Raw genomic sequence first — 20,250 nt, 5'->3', positions numbered from 1 at the left:
ACTTTCTACCTATATATAGTATAGTTGTGACATCATAACTGTACAGAAGTCCTGACAGCGCAGTTCTGAATATGGGCTGTGTGCATTTCTCTGGGGATTGAGTGTTTTGATACTTTCACAGTATTTATATAGCACATAGGCCGGCTTTATGATGAAAAAGACATGGAAATCTCTTATTTTTTACAGTATGGGACCTTTAAGATAATGGCAATAGAAGTAGATAAAGGTGGCATGTTAGGCCCCAAGTCTTGTGCTAGCTAACCATATTTTATGATTCTTTATGTGGCACTCAGTCTTGATCAATAGATTCTTTTAAAGCACTTTATTATCTTGGTTGCATTTCCCATACTTGTCCTTGAGGTTCAACTTATTTATTATGTTCCTGTCAGGTCAATTTGTCAGAAACTTTGGTGGAAAAAAAGCATCATTTTCAGATGGCTAACCATGCATTCTTTAATTGCATTGTATTACAAATGTTGATGGGGCCTCCGCAGTCCTCAGGGTATGAACTTGCTGGATCAGTAAAAAGTCATATAAACTTTCATGTCAAGTAAAAATATGTGTTACACTCAATATCCAAGGCTTATCCGAGCTACATGTTTTTTGTCAAGTAAACACATCCATCCAATTTGTCAGGGCTGTAGTCTTTGTTTAGTAGTTATCGATCTCACAGAGAAGAGCAGAACTGGCTTGTTGTATTTACATGGCTGAGAGGTCTGAGAGGCATCTCACCAAGGAGACAGATGAAGGCCTGCTGATGGAACGTTTGGGAATGCCTCATTTATCATCCTCATCCTTGTTGCTGCATGTCCAACCCCCCTCTCTCCTTTTTTGTTGTTCTTTTTTTTGGCAACTTGCTTTTCTCTTTGTTTCTAACTCAAAGTGACACATTTTCTGAAAAGCTGTTTGCTGCAGTTTTTGCTTTTCTTCCTCAGTTAGCAGAAGTTCTTTCACACTGTACGGACAGAAATCTTCTAAGCAACTTATGAGTCTTGGCAGAGACAAGTTGGTGAAATGAGTTGCTCTTTTTTGCTGCTTCTTTACCTGTGAATTATAAAATTCTTCTGTGTATTTATACACTGTGTATGTATGTGTGTACATGTGCATACTGTATCTAATCTGCCTATGCATCCCTTTTTTCACAAGTTCTCTGTATAATCTGTATATCTGTTGTTTGTTTGTGGTTGTTTGACCAGGATTTGATGGATGAGAACCAGGTGCAGATCACAGTTATCAATCCCAAATCCATCACCATGGGCCAGCTGTATGGCCAGTTTGATCCAGTCTCTCACGAATGGTCTGATGGCATCCTTGCCGTCAGCTATAGAGCCTTTGCCTCCTCTCAGGTAAGATGGCTGCTCAGAGTACTACAGTTTAAACAGTTTTAGGTTCCGACAAAATCTAACTAGCAAACAAGCACAGAATTGTGTGTATATGAGCATGTCGCTGAATCAACATGTTTCTTTACACCCTCAGAACATGTTCACACCTGGGAGCTGTGCAGGGCTAGTCGCACAACACCTGTTACTTTGGATACAGAGCACTTGAAATTAAATATGATATGAAATATTCATATAATATTTCACGCTTCACAAACCCTGATACAGTAGCAATTTAGCAGAGGATGTAACACGTCTCATTGGCCCCCGCAGCTTATCATGTGCTTGATACTGTTTATATTAACATATAATAGATTTGTGACCTCGACCGAAACCATCACTTTTCTCACAAATTCTGTTGGGAAGACTGTAGTAAAGTTATTTAATCTAGTCCAAAGGAAGGAAAATGTAAATTCTTCTCATTTCAGAATCCAAAATCGAACATCAAAGCCAAAATTGTCAAATTATATTGAAGAGTTTTACTACTAATATGTGAGCACCAATTGTGCAGAATCGTCAAATTTACAGACACCATGTTATGTTATGTGTCTATTGTGTAATGTGTCTATTACGCATGTATTTTTTTCAAATAACAAAAATATCAAAAATATTATTGCCTCAAATCAACATCTTCATTCATTAATAAGTCCTCATTGGTGTACAATTACCTCTGCCAACAATCTGACTTATCCTCCTGAGCGAATAATTTCTTATCTGTATTTACATACATACCTGCAAACTTGTCGCTTTTCTGCGACAATCGCCATCTCTTGGTCAATTGGGTCGTTCACGTGTAGAACCAGCCTCTGCTGCTGCGCTTAAAGTTTACATCAGTTTAACTTTGACTTAATTTCTGCTGACCTTACAAAAGTGCATCCAATGAGATAGAAGCTTTGAGTGTGATGTTTACGTTTCCTAGGAAACCAGAGAGCGACATCAAGCCAGCTAGAAAGATGGAGGAAAAACTTATTGTGTGTCCGAGTTTCCTGAACTATTTATGTTACATTAAAGTCGTTTCACGATCTCGGAAGAAAACGTAATGCTTGGAGGTTTATAAGCATTCACACCACGTTTGTGAAGATGCAGTTTACGAGCTAACGGTTGTTTTTATACAAACGTTGATTTAGCCGTTTATTGGGTCTCTGCACCCAACCTCGCTGTGAGCCCAGCGCAAAACGCTTATCATGTGAAGGCCCCTTTAGCTTCTTTCTACTAGTCTTCAGAATCTTGAAGCACACACAGGGCTCCAGACTGCGACCAGATGCTTCTCCATATCAATATGTAAGTGCCTAAACAGCAACGGAGTAACAGATATCACAGGAACAATACATAAGCACTGTAAGAAGATAGTGCTATCAGCACTGTAACACAAACAGGTAACACGTGAGCTCCCACAGCTAATTAAACATCGGGCTCCAAGTTATATTCAGTGTCAGCAACTAACGGACTCGAAGCCTCCGTATATAACGGGCTAGGACGCTCTCCCCTGTTTTCCTGGCGTGAGTACCGTAGGCTACACCACGGCTAACATAAGTATTATGCAAAGACACCTGCAGCACCTTCACAGTTCTCTGCTAAAATCAAACCCCTGTTAAGAAAATATACGGAAATTTTAAAATGGTGTTAAAATCTCATCTCGTTCTCATGGAATCAATATCATGTCTCGTCTCGTTAGCCGAGGGTCTCGTCACACCCCTAATTATATATATATATACTACCTGGTACCACTAAACGCCTTTTCGCTCAGACTCAGCGTGACTGTGGAACAATGGAGAAGAAGCTCAGGAAGCCCTGCTTGTCACTGCCCCAGCAAATTTGAAAGCCTGCACTGCACTTTTGTCTGTCTTCAGTTAAAATGATTTAACTGGTTATCACGCACAAGTACTGTTACTATGGTATCCCATGATATATATATATATATATATATATATATATATATATATATATATATATATATATATATATATATATATATATATATACGTATATATAGTTAACAATTCTAAACTGTCTGCACGGTATGTTTGAGGTGCTCAGTTGAACTATTTTAATATCTCCTGTCAGTGAGGAACAGGTATTATCTGTTTTCATTACACTGTGGTTGTTATTGTGGAACTCAAAGGCTCAAAAGCTTCTGATGTTTACCGGAGTTGCTCCCACATTTATGATGGAAGGTTAGAAATCCAAATTTTTTATCCTGGCGGAGATGCCACACCTGCTAGTAGATGAGGATCCGGCCGGGTAGAAAAGCTAGGAAGGTGCCTTACTATTGGTATCCTCAGAGTTATTTAATATCTCAAGGTTATGGATTGAGTCTGTGACTGGGAAACTACTCTGTTACACAGGCTGCCAGAAATACACAAAGAGCTCCTCTGAGATACTATATTTTGGTCATGCACAACACAGCCAAATACTCTGTGTAGTCACTATGAAGAAAAATAACAGAAGCAGATGGGACTATAGTTCTATAGTCATTGAGTTTCATTGAGGCTTTTGCAAGAATTTTTCATCTAAAATTGTCAGCCAGATTTTTAACACATACAAAACTGTTGTACTGAAATGGTTGTCCACCATAAATGGTTTTGGAACAGTCTTGACATCCATCAAAATACTCAAAAGGGACAGACTTAGTTTTTGTGAAAGAAGTTAAGCTGAGAGACATAAACATTCAAAGGTGCTGTTTTTCTGAGCTACATGCGGTGGAGTGTTTACCATAACTCCAGCTGCTGTTCAGCATCAGCTGGATCACAGTTTGATTTAAGCTTCAAGCATTGTCGAAATGTGTCAAACTGTGCTTTCGACATCATACAGTAGATCTTGAAGCTCCAGTATTGGCTTGTTGAAACTTTTCGGCTTTTCACACTTTTTTTTCTCCTCAATCATTTCTGGTTTCAGCATTTATTTAACAAATTATCAAAATCTTTAGAGTCATTAGTATGGTGGCCTCGAGAGCCCACAGCACTGTAAATTAAGAAAACATCTTCATCAATTTGGACCTTTAAGGTCAACTCATGAAAATAAGCTGCAAATACCACAACACATTAAGAAAAAGCGTTGCAAACAGACTTTAACATAACACATAAATAAAAAGAAATGCAAAGACCACAACACACCAAATACTATGGTTATACAAACGAAATAATCTAGCATCGAGCTCTAGTATCTGCCGCCCCGGGGCTGTCGCCTCAACAGCGGCGTTCAGAGCAATGAGCCGTGGACCCGTCAGTGCCCTGGGCTTCGACTGCTGTCAAGACGTAGGAAACACACTGCCACCTTCACACTGCACTCCAGCGGGAGATGGAGAGCTTTGCATCCGAAAAGCAGTGGCTCTCTCTGGTCATCACAATTAAGCTAGCAACTGATTCGCAGCCTCTTGGTTGAGGGGGAAGTTAAGCAGGCTACATGTAGAAAAAATCAGTGGAATCTCCCATTTTGCATTTTCATAACTAGAATAAAGCTTTCATAAATATCATAATTGGTTTCAGACAGCTTTAATGCTTTTCCTAAAATGTCTAACATGCTTTCACAACAGTAAGAGATGCAGAAAACAGAGGAGCAGACGCTCAGCTGTTAAGTTTCTCTTAACTTTCCCCTAACTGCCGACATGGGGGCAGCACACCCACACCAGTGTAGCATGAAAGCAATAGTTTAGCAATAGATTATCATAGATTATTACTTTTGTGTAACCATAGTATGTGAGTGACAGGACCGAACCCTACCCCGGCGGCGCTCTGATGAGGCGACAGCCCCTGGGACGGCGACCGCTCACTGGGAGCCAACAGCAATGTAGCATGAAAGCACAGTGGAATCATAGATTATTAACCATAGTTTGTATAACCATAGTATGTAGTTGGCTGTAGGGCAGTGCTAGGCGAAACACAGGTGAAAAAAAACAGACGTGTGCATCACTATTAGTGTTCTGTCAAAACACTTCCGTTGTGTTGCTGTCTATTTGCAGCGCTTTTTCCTAATGCATTGGGGTCTTTGCAGTGTGTTTTCTAAATGCTGCGCATGCGTTGTCAAAATGATGAAGATATTTTTTTAATTTGCTTGTGCTTTCTCTATTTCCATGTCTTTTCTTTTGTTGCAGTGCTGTGAGCTCTCAGGGCTAGCGTTAGAGGTATAGCACTAATCTTAACCCTTCCTTATCTTTTCACTGGAACTTTGGGGGTATGATTACCCCTAGCATGGTTACAGGTGACTGTTTACTTCAGGGGGTTGGAGGATCTAGTAGAGGTATTTGTTGTCATTATTTTTCTGTTTCCATTAATAAGTGTTTATTTCTCAATGTTTAGTTACTTTTTGACTGGATTACTTATACAAAGGTAGTAGTTGTTTATCCCTACTTTACCAATGCTCAGGTCCTATGCTCTGTTTAAAATCTTGACAATTTGCTCTAAAATGACCATGATTAGTCAAAGAATGTTAAAGTAGTTACGTATTAACTGACACAGCATCGTTGGCTGGTATCAGTTTGAATCATGAACTAGTTACACTGAGTTTACATCTTCACTGTCACATGGCTTGCACTCAAAGTTAAATCCAAAGTTAGGGTCGGGACCAATTTTTATTGGATAACAATGCTGTTGTATGGGAATTCATTTCCCTAATTAAAATGGAGGAAGAGCATTCTTTCTTTTCCGTTCAGCTTAGATGACTGTTTGCACCCCTTCCTTTCTCTTCTCGCAAACCTTGACCTGAAAAACGTGTTCACGCTAGTTCGGAGGTAGTGTTGATCGTGACTTCTGTGATTCAATCACTCTCAATCTCGTAACTGTATTTTTGTTAGTTTAGGTCCTGCGGAGACACCAAATTTCTTTTTTTGGTCTGGAGCTGAAAAAGTTTGGGAACATCACTCTAACCAATTGCCGTAGGGAGATTTGATTTTTCCTAACCAATAACAAGAGCCGTCCAATCCGAGTAACATACTCAAATGTGTCATCTAAAGCGTTGTGCAACATGAAGATGAGATACATCATCATCTACTCAGCCTTAGTTTAGGATGGATAAGACAATCCAATTAATTTCAAGCTGGTAGAAAGAGAGGCTGCAGTGACAAGGTAAACAAAAGAAACATTCTGCTGTCTTGTTAATTTTAAATCTTTAATAATGCTATTTCATTCCTATACACACAGCACACATAGGCCAACGACTTACAGATGGCAGTGGAGGCATGTCATAATGGAAAATCATTTGTTTGGCCTATTCTGAAATCGTTTCCAAATGAACTTGTCATTTTAAAAATTGGCTCGGTATATAAAGTTGTCATTTTACAAATTGTTTGGGTTTTTTTTTGTCAATGAATAAGGAGTGCGAGAAGTGGTTATGACAGCTGAGGCAGTACATACTGATGCAATGAAAATAGAAAACGTGAACAAGGCTCATTCTAATTCAGTTTCAAAGAGTCATTTTCCCCTCTGTGCAAAAGTCTTTCTTTGTTTTTCTGCATCACATTTTACTAAACTAATTTTGTATGTGCTAATCTAGAGTCAGCAGCAGTGTAGTGTATTAAACTCTGCATTTACAATGTGATTTTTTTTTCAGTGCCAACACTCTCTTTCAGATCATTACATTACGGTATACTCACAAGCACCAGATGGCTCCAGCCCAGGCATCTTCCATTTGTTTATATTACATTAAATCAATTTAAAACACAGCTCTTGCCAGCCCATTTAACTGGAGAAATGACGCTTGTTGTCAACCTCCATTAGAACAGTGTAGGTGTTAATTTCATTCATTTAGCAAACATTCTTCACTTAGATAATGCACAGGTGTTCTTTAATGACCTTAAAAGTATGAACAGGCATTTCTGTTTCTGTTTTCAGTGGGAAATAAATGAATAAGTGTGTGCATACAATTAAATGATACAGGCACTGTCTTTAAAAGGCAAGTGTAGTAAACAAGTTGTTTTCATGTACTTTTAAGCTCTTCTTCTAAACTTTAAAGCTCAATGAATACTTCGGACATTCTGTATATTTTAGCACTGCAGGGGCCAACCCTTTGGTAAGTTGAGCTTGTCCTTTCCTTGAAGTAAAAAGTCTCCCCAGGGTTTAAAGGTTTTAGTGTTTATCTATAGTGCCAAGAAAAAAAGTGACCCCTATGGAATTCCTGACATTTATGCATAATTAATCCAAAAAATATGGTCTGATCTTCATCAAAGTCACTGTAATCCCTTATAAATGAATTTAATGTCTTAGGAATGTGATTATAATGCATTATAGACATGACCTCTATAAAAAAAAGTCTTACCAGAAAGTTTAAAAAAGTGGACAGGAACTGTTGGGTTACAGTTAAAGATCTGTTGAAATATCTCAGTCCCTGAGGTTGCCATGTATGTGTCAGCGATAAGAAAAATAAATGAATTGCCTCATGAAGAAACACACATTTCTCCCTTAAAATAAATTGATGACTCTGTATATTTCAAATTGGCAACCCAAATGTTTTATTATGTTACTGGAACAATATTCTCAGAAAACCTGAAACAAAGGACAATATTATGTTGGCAGAATCACCTTACGCTTTGTTTGGAATAATAAAAACAAGTCTTAACATCATCCTTAAAGTGAAGCATTGAGTCTTGATCATCATGATTCCTTGCCGTTTTGCTGCTTCTGGACCTGAACATCCATTATTCATTGAGAAAACAGTGCACTGATAATTTTTTTGCAAGTTTCAGTTTCAGGGTAGATGTCAGTCATCTGATGCTTAATAGAAGTTGGGGGAGGTAACAACAAAATAACCCTGTCTAAAATTCCTCCTGTTCAGTGTGGAGATGATCAACACATGCAGGAAGCATTTGGTTGAGGCCACTACTGTAAAATAAGGTTTAACTAGAAAGGCACTTGGAGAGCGGAGAGTGCAGACCTACGTTGAAGCAATGCCATGTTGTAAATTGTAAAGTGAAAAAAAATTGCGTATCAATGTTGTGATTCACATCCACTCCAAAACTTAAACTTAACAGGTTCTTCCTTGGCCCAATTTAATGCAAATCAGGCCAGTCGTTTCTACTTAACCCTACTGACTGTCTACTACCGCTGCACTATACCTACAGTATACTCCTTATGTATATTTTATTGCTGCACTATTATACTCTACTATATATTATGTTATATTGCTATTATGTAAATCTATAATTTATTAATACTCTGCTGCACCTTATACTATGTCTCACTTTCATCATAATGTACCATACTATACTACATAAGGTTAATATGTTACATTGACTCTTTCTTTTTTATTCTATTAATTTTAGTTTTATGTACCTCTTATTTTTTATGGCTGTTATTTTCTATACTCATCTATATATATTTCTGTTGCTCCTACTGAGCTGCTGCAACAACCGAATTTCCCCACAGGGGATAAATAAAGATTTATAATATCTTGAACCAAACCGAAAAACACAAGCTCCTTAGTGAAAGTAACCAATTACTCAAACCAGAGACAGTTTAGAAGCGAGACGGCACAACATAGTCATTTCCTGTATCTGTAACATCAGCAAACGTTAGTGAACGCCCTAGCAAATACCCGTAGCCAGATGAAATCTAAATACATAATTTAAATACAGTATAACACACACATATCATTCATCCACACTTACTAACGAGGCTATAGCCATTGAGGAGACACAAAGCCTTTACCATTTTATACTATACCATATAAATTATGCAAAAACACGAAGGTAAACATTTCGTGGAACTGTATCTATATGGCCATTTGTGCTTCCTTACATCCATACATCCCTCATTCCATCTGTGGTCATTGTTACATATACACATGTAATTGTGCTATGAATTAAAATGTTCCTTCAAGGTGTGAGACATCTTGTTTCTTCCTTCTCTCAGAGCCCTGACAGAAAATGGCTTATCTTTGACGGCCCGGTGGATGCCGTGTGGATCGAGAATATGAACACAGTACTCGACGACAACAAGAAGCTGTGTCTGATGAGCGGTGAGATCATTCAGATGTCACCGCAAATGAGCCTCATCTTTGAGCCCATGGACCTGGAGGTGGCATCACCAGCTACTGTGAGAAGCACCTCTGTTTGGATTAAGGGTTTCTTGACTGTGTTTCCTGCTTTTCCATTCTGTAGCAGTGATGATTTATAATCTATTGATATAGTTAACAACTTGCTGTTGTTATTTAGAAACGTACAATTTTTTGTACACAGATGATTTTCTTACTGTTATGCTGCACTGGTTCTGAGCATATTTTGGGGAATACATTCCATCACTTCCTTACCCACATCACCTCATCACCCTTCCAGTTACAGGCTTTCACTCATGATGTCCATCATACCCGTCTTTATTACACACTTTCTGTAGTATTGATTTCAGTGGTCATGCCCTGGGGCTGTCTGCTTTAATATTCTGTTATCTAACCAAAAGTTTGTCAAAAATGAACTAATGTTATCTATTACATGCTTGACTCAGTATTTGCAGCAAATTTAGTCTTTCCTCAATCTTCATTGGCATGTCAGATTGGAGTAATGAATGCTATTAACCCCAGACAGTCACAAGGAAGTACTCCAGTTTGTGCAATTTAAAAAGAAGTCAATCGAGAGGTCGTAACACTTGGGATGTTACAGATGTTTCAAAGGAAATATCCAGGATATAATCTTTAATAACAGCGGTCAATCGCCAAACTTCGCTTACAGTGAGATCTCCCTTTAATTCCCATGAAATGAACTGTAAACCATGTATAGATCTTTGGCAGTACATACAAAGTTTTTTTTGTTTTGTACCTGCCTTATGGTTCTTTGTTGTTGGGCATTAACAAAGGCCTGATTGCAATACATACATAGATGCCCTGAGAGAATACCTTAGCATCTCCCTGGCACCACTTCTTAATTAAAAATACATATAGCCTGGCATCTGTTCCTTTCATCATGCTGAATGCAGAGGCATCACCGTTTTTGATCACAGTGAGCTCACCCCACTTTGTGCAGGATCCCTCAAGTGCTTGAGTTGATTTCTCCTTCCCTTTTTGACTTAATTTTTCATCTCTTTTCTTTTCATCTCCCTTTTCTTAAATCCTCACTCTTCGTTTTTTTTTCTTTTTTCTTCTATCATATCTGCTTGTCTCTTAGCTACAGCTCATACATTGTCTTCACCCATCTCTGCTCAATTTTTTTCTTTGTTCTAACTTTACCTGCATTTCCTCCTGAAGCTATTGGGACTGGGACTTGGAGCTATGAGATCTCATTAAAAGCTACTCTTTAGAAAAAGGTTGTGGGCTTCTGGGGCTATATTTTCATCTATAGGTCCGCTCTAATATTGGCATGAGGGTTGTTTAATGCTACTACTACCCTACCTATAGTGTGTTATAGGACTGTGCGATATGACAATATGTAAAAAACTTCTATCATTTCATATTTCGCTCAAACGTTTATTTTGCGGTGTCATAAATCATGCACTTAACAGGCTGAGGGGTGGGCCAGCATACACTGTTTTTCTCTCTTCATTAAATCCCCAGAAAACAACTGTAACACACACACAGACCAGTCTACACACACCGGAAACTAAAGTTCTAAATACAGTATACTGTCAGCTATTGTCAAAGAAAGATACAAACAAAACACATTTATGTTATAACCACAAATGCTTTTAATAAGATTCCCATATCAGGAAACAGCAATCACATCACTCAGTAACCTGCTTTACGACCGGCAGCACTGGACTTGCATGCAACCGGACTTAGTCCTGTGTCAGGCTCTCGCTGCGCAGAATGAGAGAGTTTATGTTCACAGTGCAATTAAAAATAATATATAGTCCTAATATATACCCAAGTCCAAGTCCAAGAATGTTCTGGGAAAAACGCATTTTGCAGTTTGCCTTTATCGATAGCCTACATTCAACCAAATATTTATATATTATATATTTTTTTGACAGAATTATGCTATATGGTGATATATATCGTTATCGGGATATGAAATGACTTATACCCTGATATGAGATATTGGCCATATGGCCCAGACCTAGTATGCCATGTAACTTAAAAATAGATAGATGCAACTTTTTGGATGAACTCCTAAATGTTGTAATGTTCAGTTAAAATGGGACAACACCACCTATAGAATGCTAGTCAGCACTGCACTGCTTGTCCACACCTAATTACTAAAACAGTATTGCATCCTGGTTTATTGATAATTATCCTGTTGTAATTCTGTTTACTAGTCCGATAGTTTGGCTCAGAGTGAAGATATATACTGCATTAAGCATTAAACCCTTTAGATTTAGATATAGATTTATTGTCCTTTAGATGTGTGTTTTCAAATGCAATATATGTTTGTGGCAGGTGTCTCGCTGTGGTATGATCTACATGGAGCCTCATATGCTTGGCTGGCGGCCCCTTATGCTGTCCTGGCTCAATACCTTGCCAGCCACAGTCAATGCAACATTCAAAGACCTCATCACTTCCCTTTTTGACCGCATACTGCCAGTCTGCCTGCAACTCATTCGAAAGGCTACCAAGGTGCTGACCCATCCTCAGGAAATACTGTTGACTTTCAAAATGCATCTACACAACTACATCCCAAAAAATGCATTAATGTTACATTTATGTGTATTTCTAAAGTTTTAAGGTTTGAAATTGATCGTTTTACTTTTTAGTTTTAAACAGCAACTGTTTATGGATTGCCAAGTTCAGTCAAACCCTTTAACTTTTTATTGATTTCTGAGTCCTGAAGTATATTTAGAGATCATTTCTGTTCTTTTTGCTTTCAGGAGCTGTCCCCGACCTCTGACACCAATCTAGTCAAGTCTCTGATGAATCTGATGGACTGTATGATGGATGAGTTTCATGATCAAGCAAAGATGAAGAGCATGAATGACAAAGATATTTGCTCCTGGTTGGAGGTTTGTGTATACTCCAAACACTGTGGACCAATGGTAACGTCGTCTCTGTGACGTTACCATAGGTTTCCAAAAAGTGGCTCCTGATGGCTCAAGCCACCTCCATCTTGGCAATGTCATGACTCCTGGGCAAAAAGGTGGGGGGCTGAGGCGAGCTGAACGAAGTATGCCTCAACGCTACCAAGATAGAGAGGGCTAACAAGCTAGGCTCACAAGCCAGCAAGACAACTTCGCTGGAAGAAAAGCCAAGGTCGGCAGCCAGGAGTCAGAGTAACTTAGTGGCAGTATCAACTTAAATTCAGACAGCACAAACCGCAGCACCGGGGGTCACAACAGTGCATTCCGGTTTACGGATTCTGACCCTGCTGCAGTTTGTGCTGTCTGAACTTGAGCTGCTACTGCGGCTAACTCTCTCCCCCCCAGTCAGTTACCAACAGAAATAGAATCCGATTGTGTCTATCTATCTAACACTGTACTTAATACACATCTAACGAACAATTTGAAGCAAATCGATTCACCTGAATTTAGATTACACCAACATATCTGCAATAAGATAATGATAATGATAACAATCTTTAGATTATAATTCCCCCACTCAGCTGTTGTGAAATATTAATGCTTACATATAAATAAATAATACTAAAATTTCACTCACGGAAAAAACTGGAGCACATACTTGTTGAACAGTCCTTTAGTCCAATTAAATGCACAGCAAGTTAATTATTAGTCTTAATATTTGCATGAATATTTCCCCAAAAGGCATTAACAGTACAGTTGAGTAACCTGCCACTCAAATGAACCATGCCCTTAATTATGCAAAACTTTAAGCCTTAATATAGTAATTTAAATAGTTGACATAAATAGTGAAATTAGCTATACAGATCATAGCACACGAACACCCACTACCGCTGCTATTATTATTAACAATAATAAGATATTAATTGAAACTCACAATTGGCTACTGCATCATAAAGAACCATGCTGGGTTATTAGACAGTTTTAATCAGCTACCGTAGACCCACAACCCTATAGGAAGGTTTTGCAGTGCAGCCCATTGTCCTGGAAGTACCACAATATTCTCTTTCCAATCTCAAAATTCTCAACACAACTATGCCTCTTATTCATAAATTCTGAGTGTTAAACATCTACCTCCATGATGTAACATACATCTTTCTTGCCAGATTAGTTGATAGATTAAAAAACGGTCAAACTACAAGCCCTTACAAACACCAAGCCGACATCCAAGGCCTCACTGCACAGAGAGGAAATGACTGTCGTAATCTCAGGATACAAATTTAGAATATGTCTGATCAAGCAAATTGCAACTGGCACTGTAATATTTTGTTTTGCCTTTCAATTATTTATTGTTGGTTGTCAGTTGTCAGTCATCAACCTGTTTTTATTGAAGCAGAAATACATGGTTCAGGAAAAAAATATACACAAATGGAAATTGCACTAATTGAGTAAATACACTGGTTTGTTGGAGTGGTAGCTTGATTGTGGTATTTTCAGCTTGATTCAGCACTTTATTACTTCCAAATTCTTAGACTTTAAACAAAAGAATGAACTTTGGCATTGGCCCTCGTGTACTGGCATTGCTCCTTCAACGCACATCCAAAAACGATTTATTTTGGCAATCAGTAAACAAATAAGACGCATACGCCAAAGAGCTCGCCTTTTTCCTTTTACAAATAGTGCCTCCACACAGCCCCACAGAGTGGAAAAGTTTTGGTAGATGAGCCCTTTCCTCTGCCCCCTGCCTGAGTTCCAATTGATTTTTTTGCCTCTGAGTCCTGTCTTTTGAAAGCAGCTATTATCCCCCTGTGGCACGTTGCACTGATGAATGCCTTTCAACCCTCTCTACCATGTTTCTCAGCCAGTCATTATCAAAGTGTTGAATTAATCAGCCTTTTAACAGCATGAGCTATCATGAGGCAGCTAAGCCTCATGATAGGCCATTTCCAATTCTTACAGTATTCCTGCTGTTTTTTCCAACAAAGAAATCTCTCCTCTGCGGATTCTGCTTTTTGTCTCATAAAGTAATCTGTGCATTGGTTGAGTAATTTAGATGGTTTCTGTCAATTTTAATCAATTCAATGATTGCAAACCTTGTCTGCACAATGAGATTTTCCCTTCAAACTCTATCTCTGCATAGGGATTTTTGACTTTTGTTAGTGTGAAAGCATCTATGTAGATGTATTTTTCGAGGGCTTGCACTTTACTCAAGTGCTTTTATTTCATTGCAATTAACTGAAATATACATTTACTCCAGTGCTTAGTTGTTACTTACCGTGACACCGGGAAGGACACACTTATTTTCGCCTCTTTAATGGCTAAAGCTATGACACACGTCACATACATCACTTACTTCTGCGACTCTTTGTCATCCACAAATTCAATACGCTCAGACATAATTCCAAATCATCATCGTTGTACCTTTATGCTGCTTTAGCAAGCCATTGTACCATTTAGATTAGCCACAAAACGCGCAGTATATACTAGTTTTGTCAAGTTTACAACACGCTGCAATATATACTTTAGTTTAGTCAAATTTAAAATGCTATTTTATCAGTCAGAATTGAGGGACTTCTAACACCTTCGCCTTCATGGACCAATTGAACTTTATTATTTACACATATAAATAAAAAGCAGTGATGGTTGTCCTTTCCTTTTTATGTAGGGCATCTTTGTGTTCTGCCTGGTGTGGTCCGTGGGGGCCAGCTGTGATGATCCGGGCCGGGTCAAGTTTGATGCTGTGGTCAGGGAGGTACTTGACGGCCCGTTAAGTGATGAGACCCGTGCTTGCCACGGCATTCTGGCCACTGTCGAGGCTCCATCTAAACATCTCACAGTGCCTTTGCCCAATGAGGGAACAGTCTACCAGTATCGCTTCATTAAAGAGGTAGGGCCTTCTTCTGATGATTGTGCAGCTGAGAGCGGCTTCAGGTGATGCCTCAACAAAACAACAAAACAGTGTGAAATGTGTGACTTACTTCTCTAAGAGCAGTTTATGGAAAAAACTGGCAGATATTTCAGTTGTAGTTTTATGAGTCAAGAGTGGTAGAAAAACAAACACGTTTCTATTGCAGTAAAGAATACAAACTATTATATTATGCGGTAGTTTTGTTTACACCATCATTACCGCAGTTACTTTACAACACACACTGGAAAGAGCCCCTCTACATTCTAAATCAAGCACTTATGGACTGGAGAGATTAACATACTTCACATGTATTATATTTCCTCAGACAGTGGGGCAAGAGGGACACTGTTTTTTTGTCTTTGTGTGACCTTTATCAAGTGTCATGCTTTAGTCTGTCACAAGGCTCCACCCCCCTAATTTGTTGCCAGTAAATTCTTATTTTATCATGGAGAATGGGGGGGGGAAGCAATTTTAAGATAAGCAGAATTGAGATCTATTTTTATTAAATCTGTTTTGAAAATGTGTCAGTTACAACATGATAAGAGGAAAAGAGCCGGTATGTAACAAAGGATTTGTTTATTGATATTTTCGTAGGCTATTGATAAGAATCAATTCTGAACACAAGGAAAGGGTTGCATAATATTTGAGACCTTTTATGATCAAAAATCTGTATTGTTTATGATTAACACAATTTGTGTTATGTTCTTACCTACAGTCAAAGACTCGATATTATGTGTCGAGTGAATGTTACACGGTCCGCTTGGTGTGTATTGGTTGAGTGGGAGCAAAATACCCTATAATATCTCAAATGCTGCACTGAAAATCCTCTTCAGGGCCCGGGCAGGTGGGAGCTGTGGACAGATGAGCTAAAGACAGCTCTCCCAATATGCAAGGACATGCAGTTCAATGAGATCATTGTGCCCACTGAAAACACGGTGCGCTACATGGCACTGATGGAGCTCCTCGTAACTCATCAGAAGCCCACTATATTCATCGGCCCTACTGGCACTGGCAAGAGTGTCTACATTACAGTGAGTCATTTGCTATGTATTATGTATTATATTATTAATAGTGTAATAACATTTCTGAATAACATTCAGAAAGCACTCAGGTATTTTGCGTGAAAAAGAAAGGATTGTAAGGTCATAAATATGCAGATTTTGTAAAGTGACCAAGCTGGGGAAAAAAATATCTTGGCTATTGCCTGGTATATGTGCTTAAGCCATTTTAGTAGTAAGCTTCAGAATTGTCCGACAAGGCTCAACAGTACTTTGTCATTACAACCATAAATGAACAACCTTTGTAGCTGACATCAGTGAGGGTTACACCACTTTTGAATATAATAATGGTTGTTTTTGAAAGGGGACGCCTATTTTCACTTCTGTCTGAAACACTCAGTGTCTCTGCACTGTCATTGCATTTCTCTGTGGATTGAGGGTTTTAATGCTTTCTCAGTATTTATGCTGCACCCCCACCTGCTTTATAATAAAAAAGCATGAAATACCTTACCTTTTACAATATTGCTGTTATCGGCCACCAACACACGCTCTCTTCTCATTGGAAATGAAAAAAATGAAATGAAAAAAACACTGTGTGGACACAAGTGATCACAAAACTGCAATAATTAGTCATTTGCTGTGGCTCAAAAACTGTCATGTTGAACTGGAGAATCTGCAGATTAATTCCAATACCTGATGTTATGATACACTAAAGTTAGGCACGATACGAGATGAATAAATTCCTGTTTTTGTTAGCTTCACCACCATCTTTACTTTAGGGGAGTATTTAAAAAAAAAGTTTGAGGCAAGGCAGGGTTGGCAATAGGACAGTGGCTTGACAAGTCGTAGGGTTTTGCAGCTCTGCTTGTCTCTATTTTAGTCTCTTCTCCAGGGAAACTGGGGGTATGGACTATTTTTAATGCAGAAATTAGATTAATCACTTACAGAAAAAAAACCTGCCTGTGCTACTAATGACATCATTCCGTAGGATGAGTGAGTATTAGTTTTTAAGCAGTGTAGTTCCAGCCTCAGGAAACTGGAGTAAGTGCTCTGAAAATACAAATCATTTGGAGGCAACATAACTACACAGACCAGGTGTAAAATGGCCACCTTGGAGGAATACTGAGTATCTCTCAGCAGACCTTCAGCTATTTCAATCAAGGACTAATCCCCCCCCCCCCACACACACACACACACACACACACACACACACACCCTTCCCTTTGCTTCATTAGTTCATCCATTAGTATGTTCAAACTTGAGACTCTGGGGTGAATAGAGATCATCTCACTGGGGAGCCTGTCTTGTTCTCCACTTCCTGCCTGTCTGCATGGTGGTAGCTCTGTCACATGCCACAACCAGCAGACCGTGGCTGAATCCCAAATCTGGCAGGCGTAATAAAGGAGCACCAGTACTCAAAACCATAAGAATAATGACTGGCATGGTGCCAGCACCGGTACAGTCAAGCCTCCTTCACCTGCTCCATTCTATTCTTGAGTGAGACAGAGAGAAGCTGTGCCACTGGTTTATAATTGAGACAAGAGGATGATGATACACCTTGGTTGCACCCTGTGATTATTCACATCACAAGTCCCCTTTAATTATGCAGGTCGTTTCTCACATGATTTCACAAGCAAGTGTAAGAGCACTTTGTACATGTTTATACACATGCACAGGGGAAGTTAAAGCATGCGCTCTGAACACACATGGTACTGTACTTAATAAAAGTACCATGAAAACAGATCAAATCTGCTTCATATTCCTTTCATAAAAGCTTGTTATATATACGTATGTAGCTTTTCGTAAAATGCCCTTTTGTAAACCCTCATGCGCAATAATAAAATTAATTGATTTTACCCTTTTGACCTGCAGAACATTACTTTAGATTGTGTCCTCAGAGGGCAACTAATTCCCTAATTCCCTAAGTCATTTTCAGGGATTAACTGCGATCCAGTTTTTATCAAATGTCATACTCACTAAATTGCATTTAATTAGATTACAAAGCTTATCACAATCATTTGCCAGGAAGTCAAACTAGAAGTTATCATTTCATGTGCACTCTACCTGCACAGGCTCTTTGGCATACAAATTGGGAAAATTGAGTGACAATACTTTAAAACATTTCATGTGAGCTTTTTTTAAAGTATGCAATTATCAGCCAAGTAAGTTGCTTGATTACATTTTTATTGAATTTATCCATGAGATTCCCAGACTTCCATAAGTTACTAGGTGATATATATTAATGACATATATTTGGTTTCTAAATCCCTGAAATGTATCCTATTTGCTGATGACACAACTGTGTTCTGTAGTGGGGATCTTTTGGGCAGCTTCTGGATATGGTAAAGAGCTACAGAAATTCAAAGAATGGTTCGACTTAAATAAATTATCACTTCATCTCAGTAAAACAAAGTGTATTATATTTGAAAAAAGCCCAGGAATTCAAGCAGAAACGTAGCAATAAACGATGCAGAAATTGACTTTGTGCCTGAAACCAAATTTCTTGGAGCTATTGTTGATGATAAATTAAACTGGAAATCACACATAAATTATGTCAAATCCAAATTGTCAAAATCCATTGCAATTCTCTATAAAGCCTAAGCTTTCCTCTCTTAACATTCACTTTATATTATTCATTAATTGCCCCATATATGACATAATGCATTGAGGTTTGGGGAAACACATACAGAACAAATACAAATTCCATTTTTTATTGCAAAAAAAGGCTATAAGAATCATCAGTAATAAACCTCTTCGTGAGCCAACCAACCCACTATTTAGTCGCTTGAACATTTTGAAATTCAGGGACCTAGTTGATTACATTACAATTCAAACCATGTACAAAGCAAAAAATAAACTTCTTCCTTAATATATCCAGAATCTTTTTAAAATGAAGGATTCCACTTATAACCTGAGAAGACCATGATTATTTGAGAAACCAAAGACTTGAACTGCTGTAAAAAATCACTGTCTCTCTGTCAGAGGGGTTAACAGCTAGAATAATTGCCCTGAAAATATTAAATTCTTCTGTACTCTAGGCTTTAAAAGACTTTATAAGAACGACATAATGGAAAATGGAAAGTGGACAGTATGGAAAATTAAGTTTAATGTTATTTTTTAAGATTATTTTTTTCTGGCAGTTTTCCAAGCCTTTATTATCCAGTACAGACAGGAAATGGGGTGAGAAAGAGAGAGGGGGGAGGGGGGGGGGGGGGGGGGGGGGCATACAGCAAAGGGTTACAGGTCAGAGTTGAAACAGCGGCTGCTGCCTCGAGGACCTTCAGCCTCTTTACATGGGGCGACTGCACTAACAATTTAGCCACCAGCCGCCCAAAGTTTAATGTTTTTGTACTATTTGATGGTATGCGCTGCGCACTCTTCTTTATTTTGTTGTGATCAGAAATTTAAGTGAACTGATTAGTTTCAAATGTCTGTGATCTGATCCTTTTGTATTAATGAGTATAATTTTTTGAGGTAAAAGGGGTAGGGGTATATAAGCTTTGGCTTTAACCTACACCCTTTTGGTTATGTAAGCTTGATATATACCAAAATAAATACATTCTTTAATTCATTTATTCATTCATTTATATGGATTTTCCATACAAAACACACACACACACACACAGTACAAATATACATTGTTATATACATTATACATTATATACATTGTATACTTCATTTGGAAACAGCATAGACTGTATAAATATGGACATACCACCCATACGTTTCTGAAGAGCTGTGATTGGTTCCAGCAATCTCCACTTTGGGGCCAAGTGAACCTACAGTCAGTTAGTCACCTGTGATGGCACTCACCTGTCCCTCAAAGTGACCATGGCTTTAATTTAATTAATTGTATGCATTATGCATATTAAACAATTTGAAGCTTTAAATATTCTCTGTGTAACTTTCAGAAAAACCTTGTTATTAGTGATACCGGTGGCCGTTAAGTGAACTGCAGTCAGCATCTTGTTGCTCAAACTCAGCACTTGCGCGAGTATTTGCAAAAACATTGAGACTGAACGTGAGTGACTGGGATCATATTGATAGAATGCTGTACAATGAGTTACGATCATATTTAGGATAACGTTTGCAAATCACTC

The 20,250-nt window shown here is 38.4% G+C and overlaps 1 protein-coding gene across 1 annotated transcript in view; it reads left to right on the top strand.

Annotated features, from left to right (window-relative positions):
* dnah7 (dynein, axonemal, heavy chain 7) overlaps positions 1 to 20,250 on the top strand; it is a gene marked incomplete at both ends in the record, with an annotated part of 95,715 nt that overhangs the window by 30,562 nt on the left and 44,903 nt on the right. The window contains 6 exons of the mRNA XM_083922144.1: positions 1,197 to 1,346; positions 9,221 to 9,403; positions 11,673 to 11,849; positions 12,101 to 12,232; positions 14,910 to 15,131; positions 15,986 to 16,183. Of these exons, the coding sequence (XP_083778270.1) occupies positions 1,197 to 1,346; positions 9,221 to 9,403; positions 11,673 to 11,849; positions 12,101 to 12,232; positions 14,910 to 15,131; positions 15,986 to 16,183 (1,062 nt within the window). The remainder of the gene's footprint in view (positions 1 to 1,196; positions 1,347 to 9,220; positions 9,404 to 11,672; positions 11,850 to 12,100; positions 12,233 to 14,909; positions 15,132 to 15,985; positions 16,184 to 20,250) is intronic.

Source organism: Echiichthys vipera (genome assembly GCF_963691815.1).
Source record: "Echiichthys vipera genome assembly, chromosome: 10".
Lineage (NCBI taxonomy): Eukaryota > Metazoa > Chordata > Actinopteri > Perciformes > Trachinidae > Echiichthys > Echiichthys vipera.
This window is presented reverse-complemented; position numbering and strand designations above follow the sequence as displayed.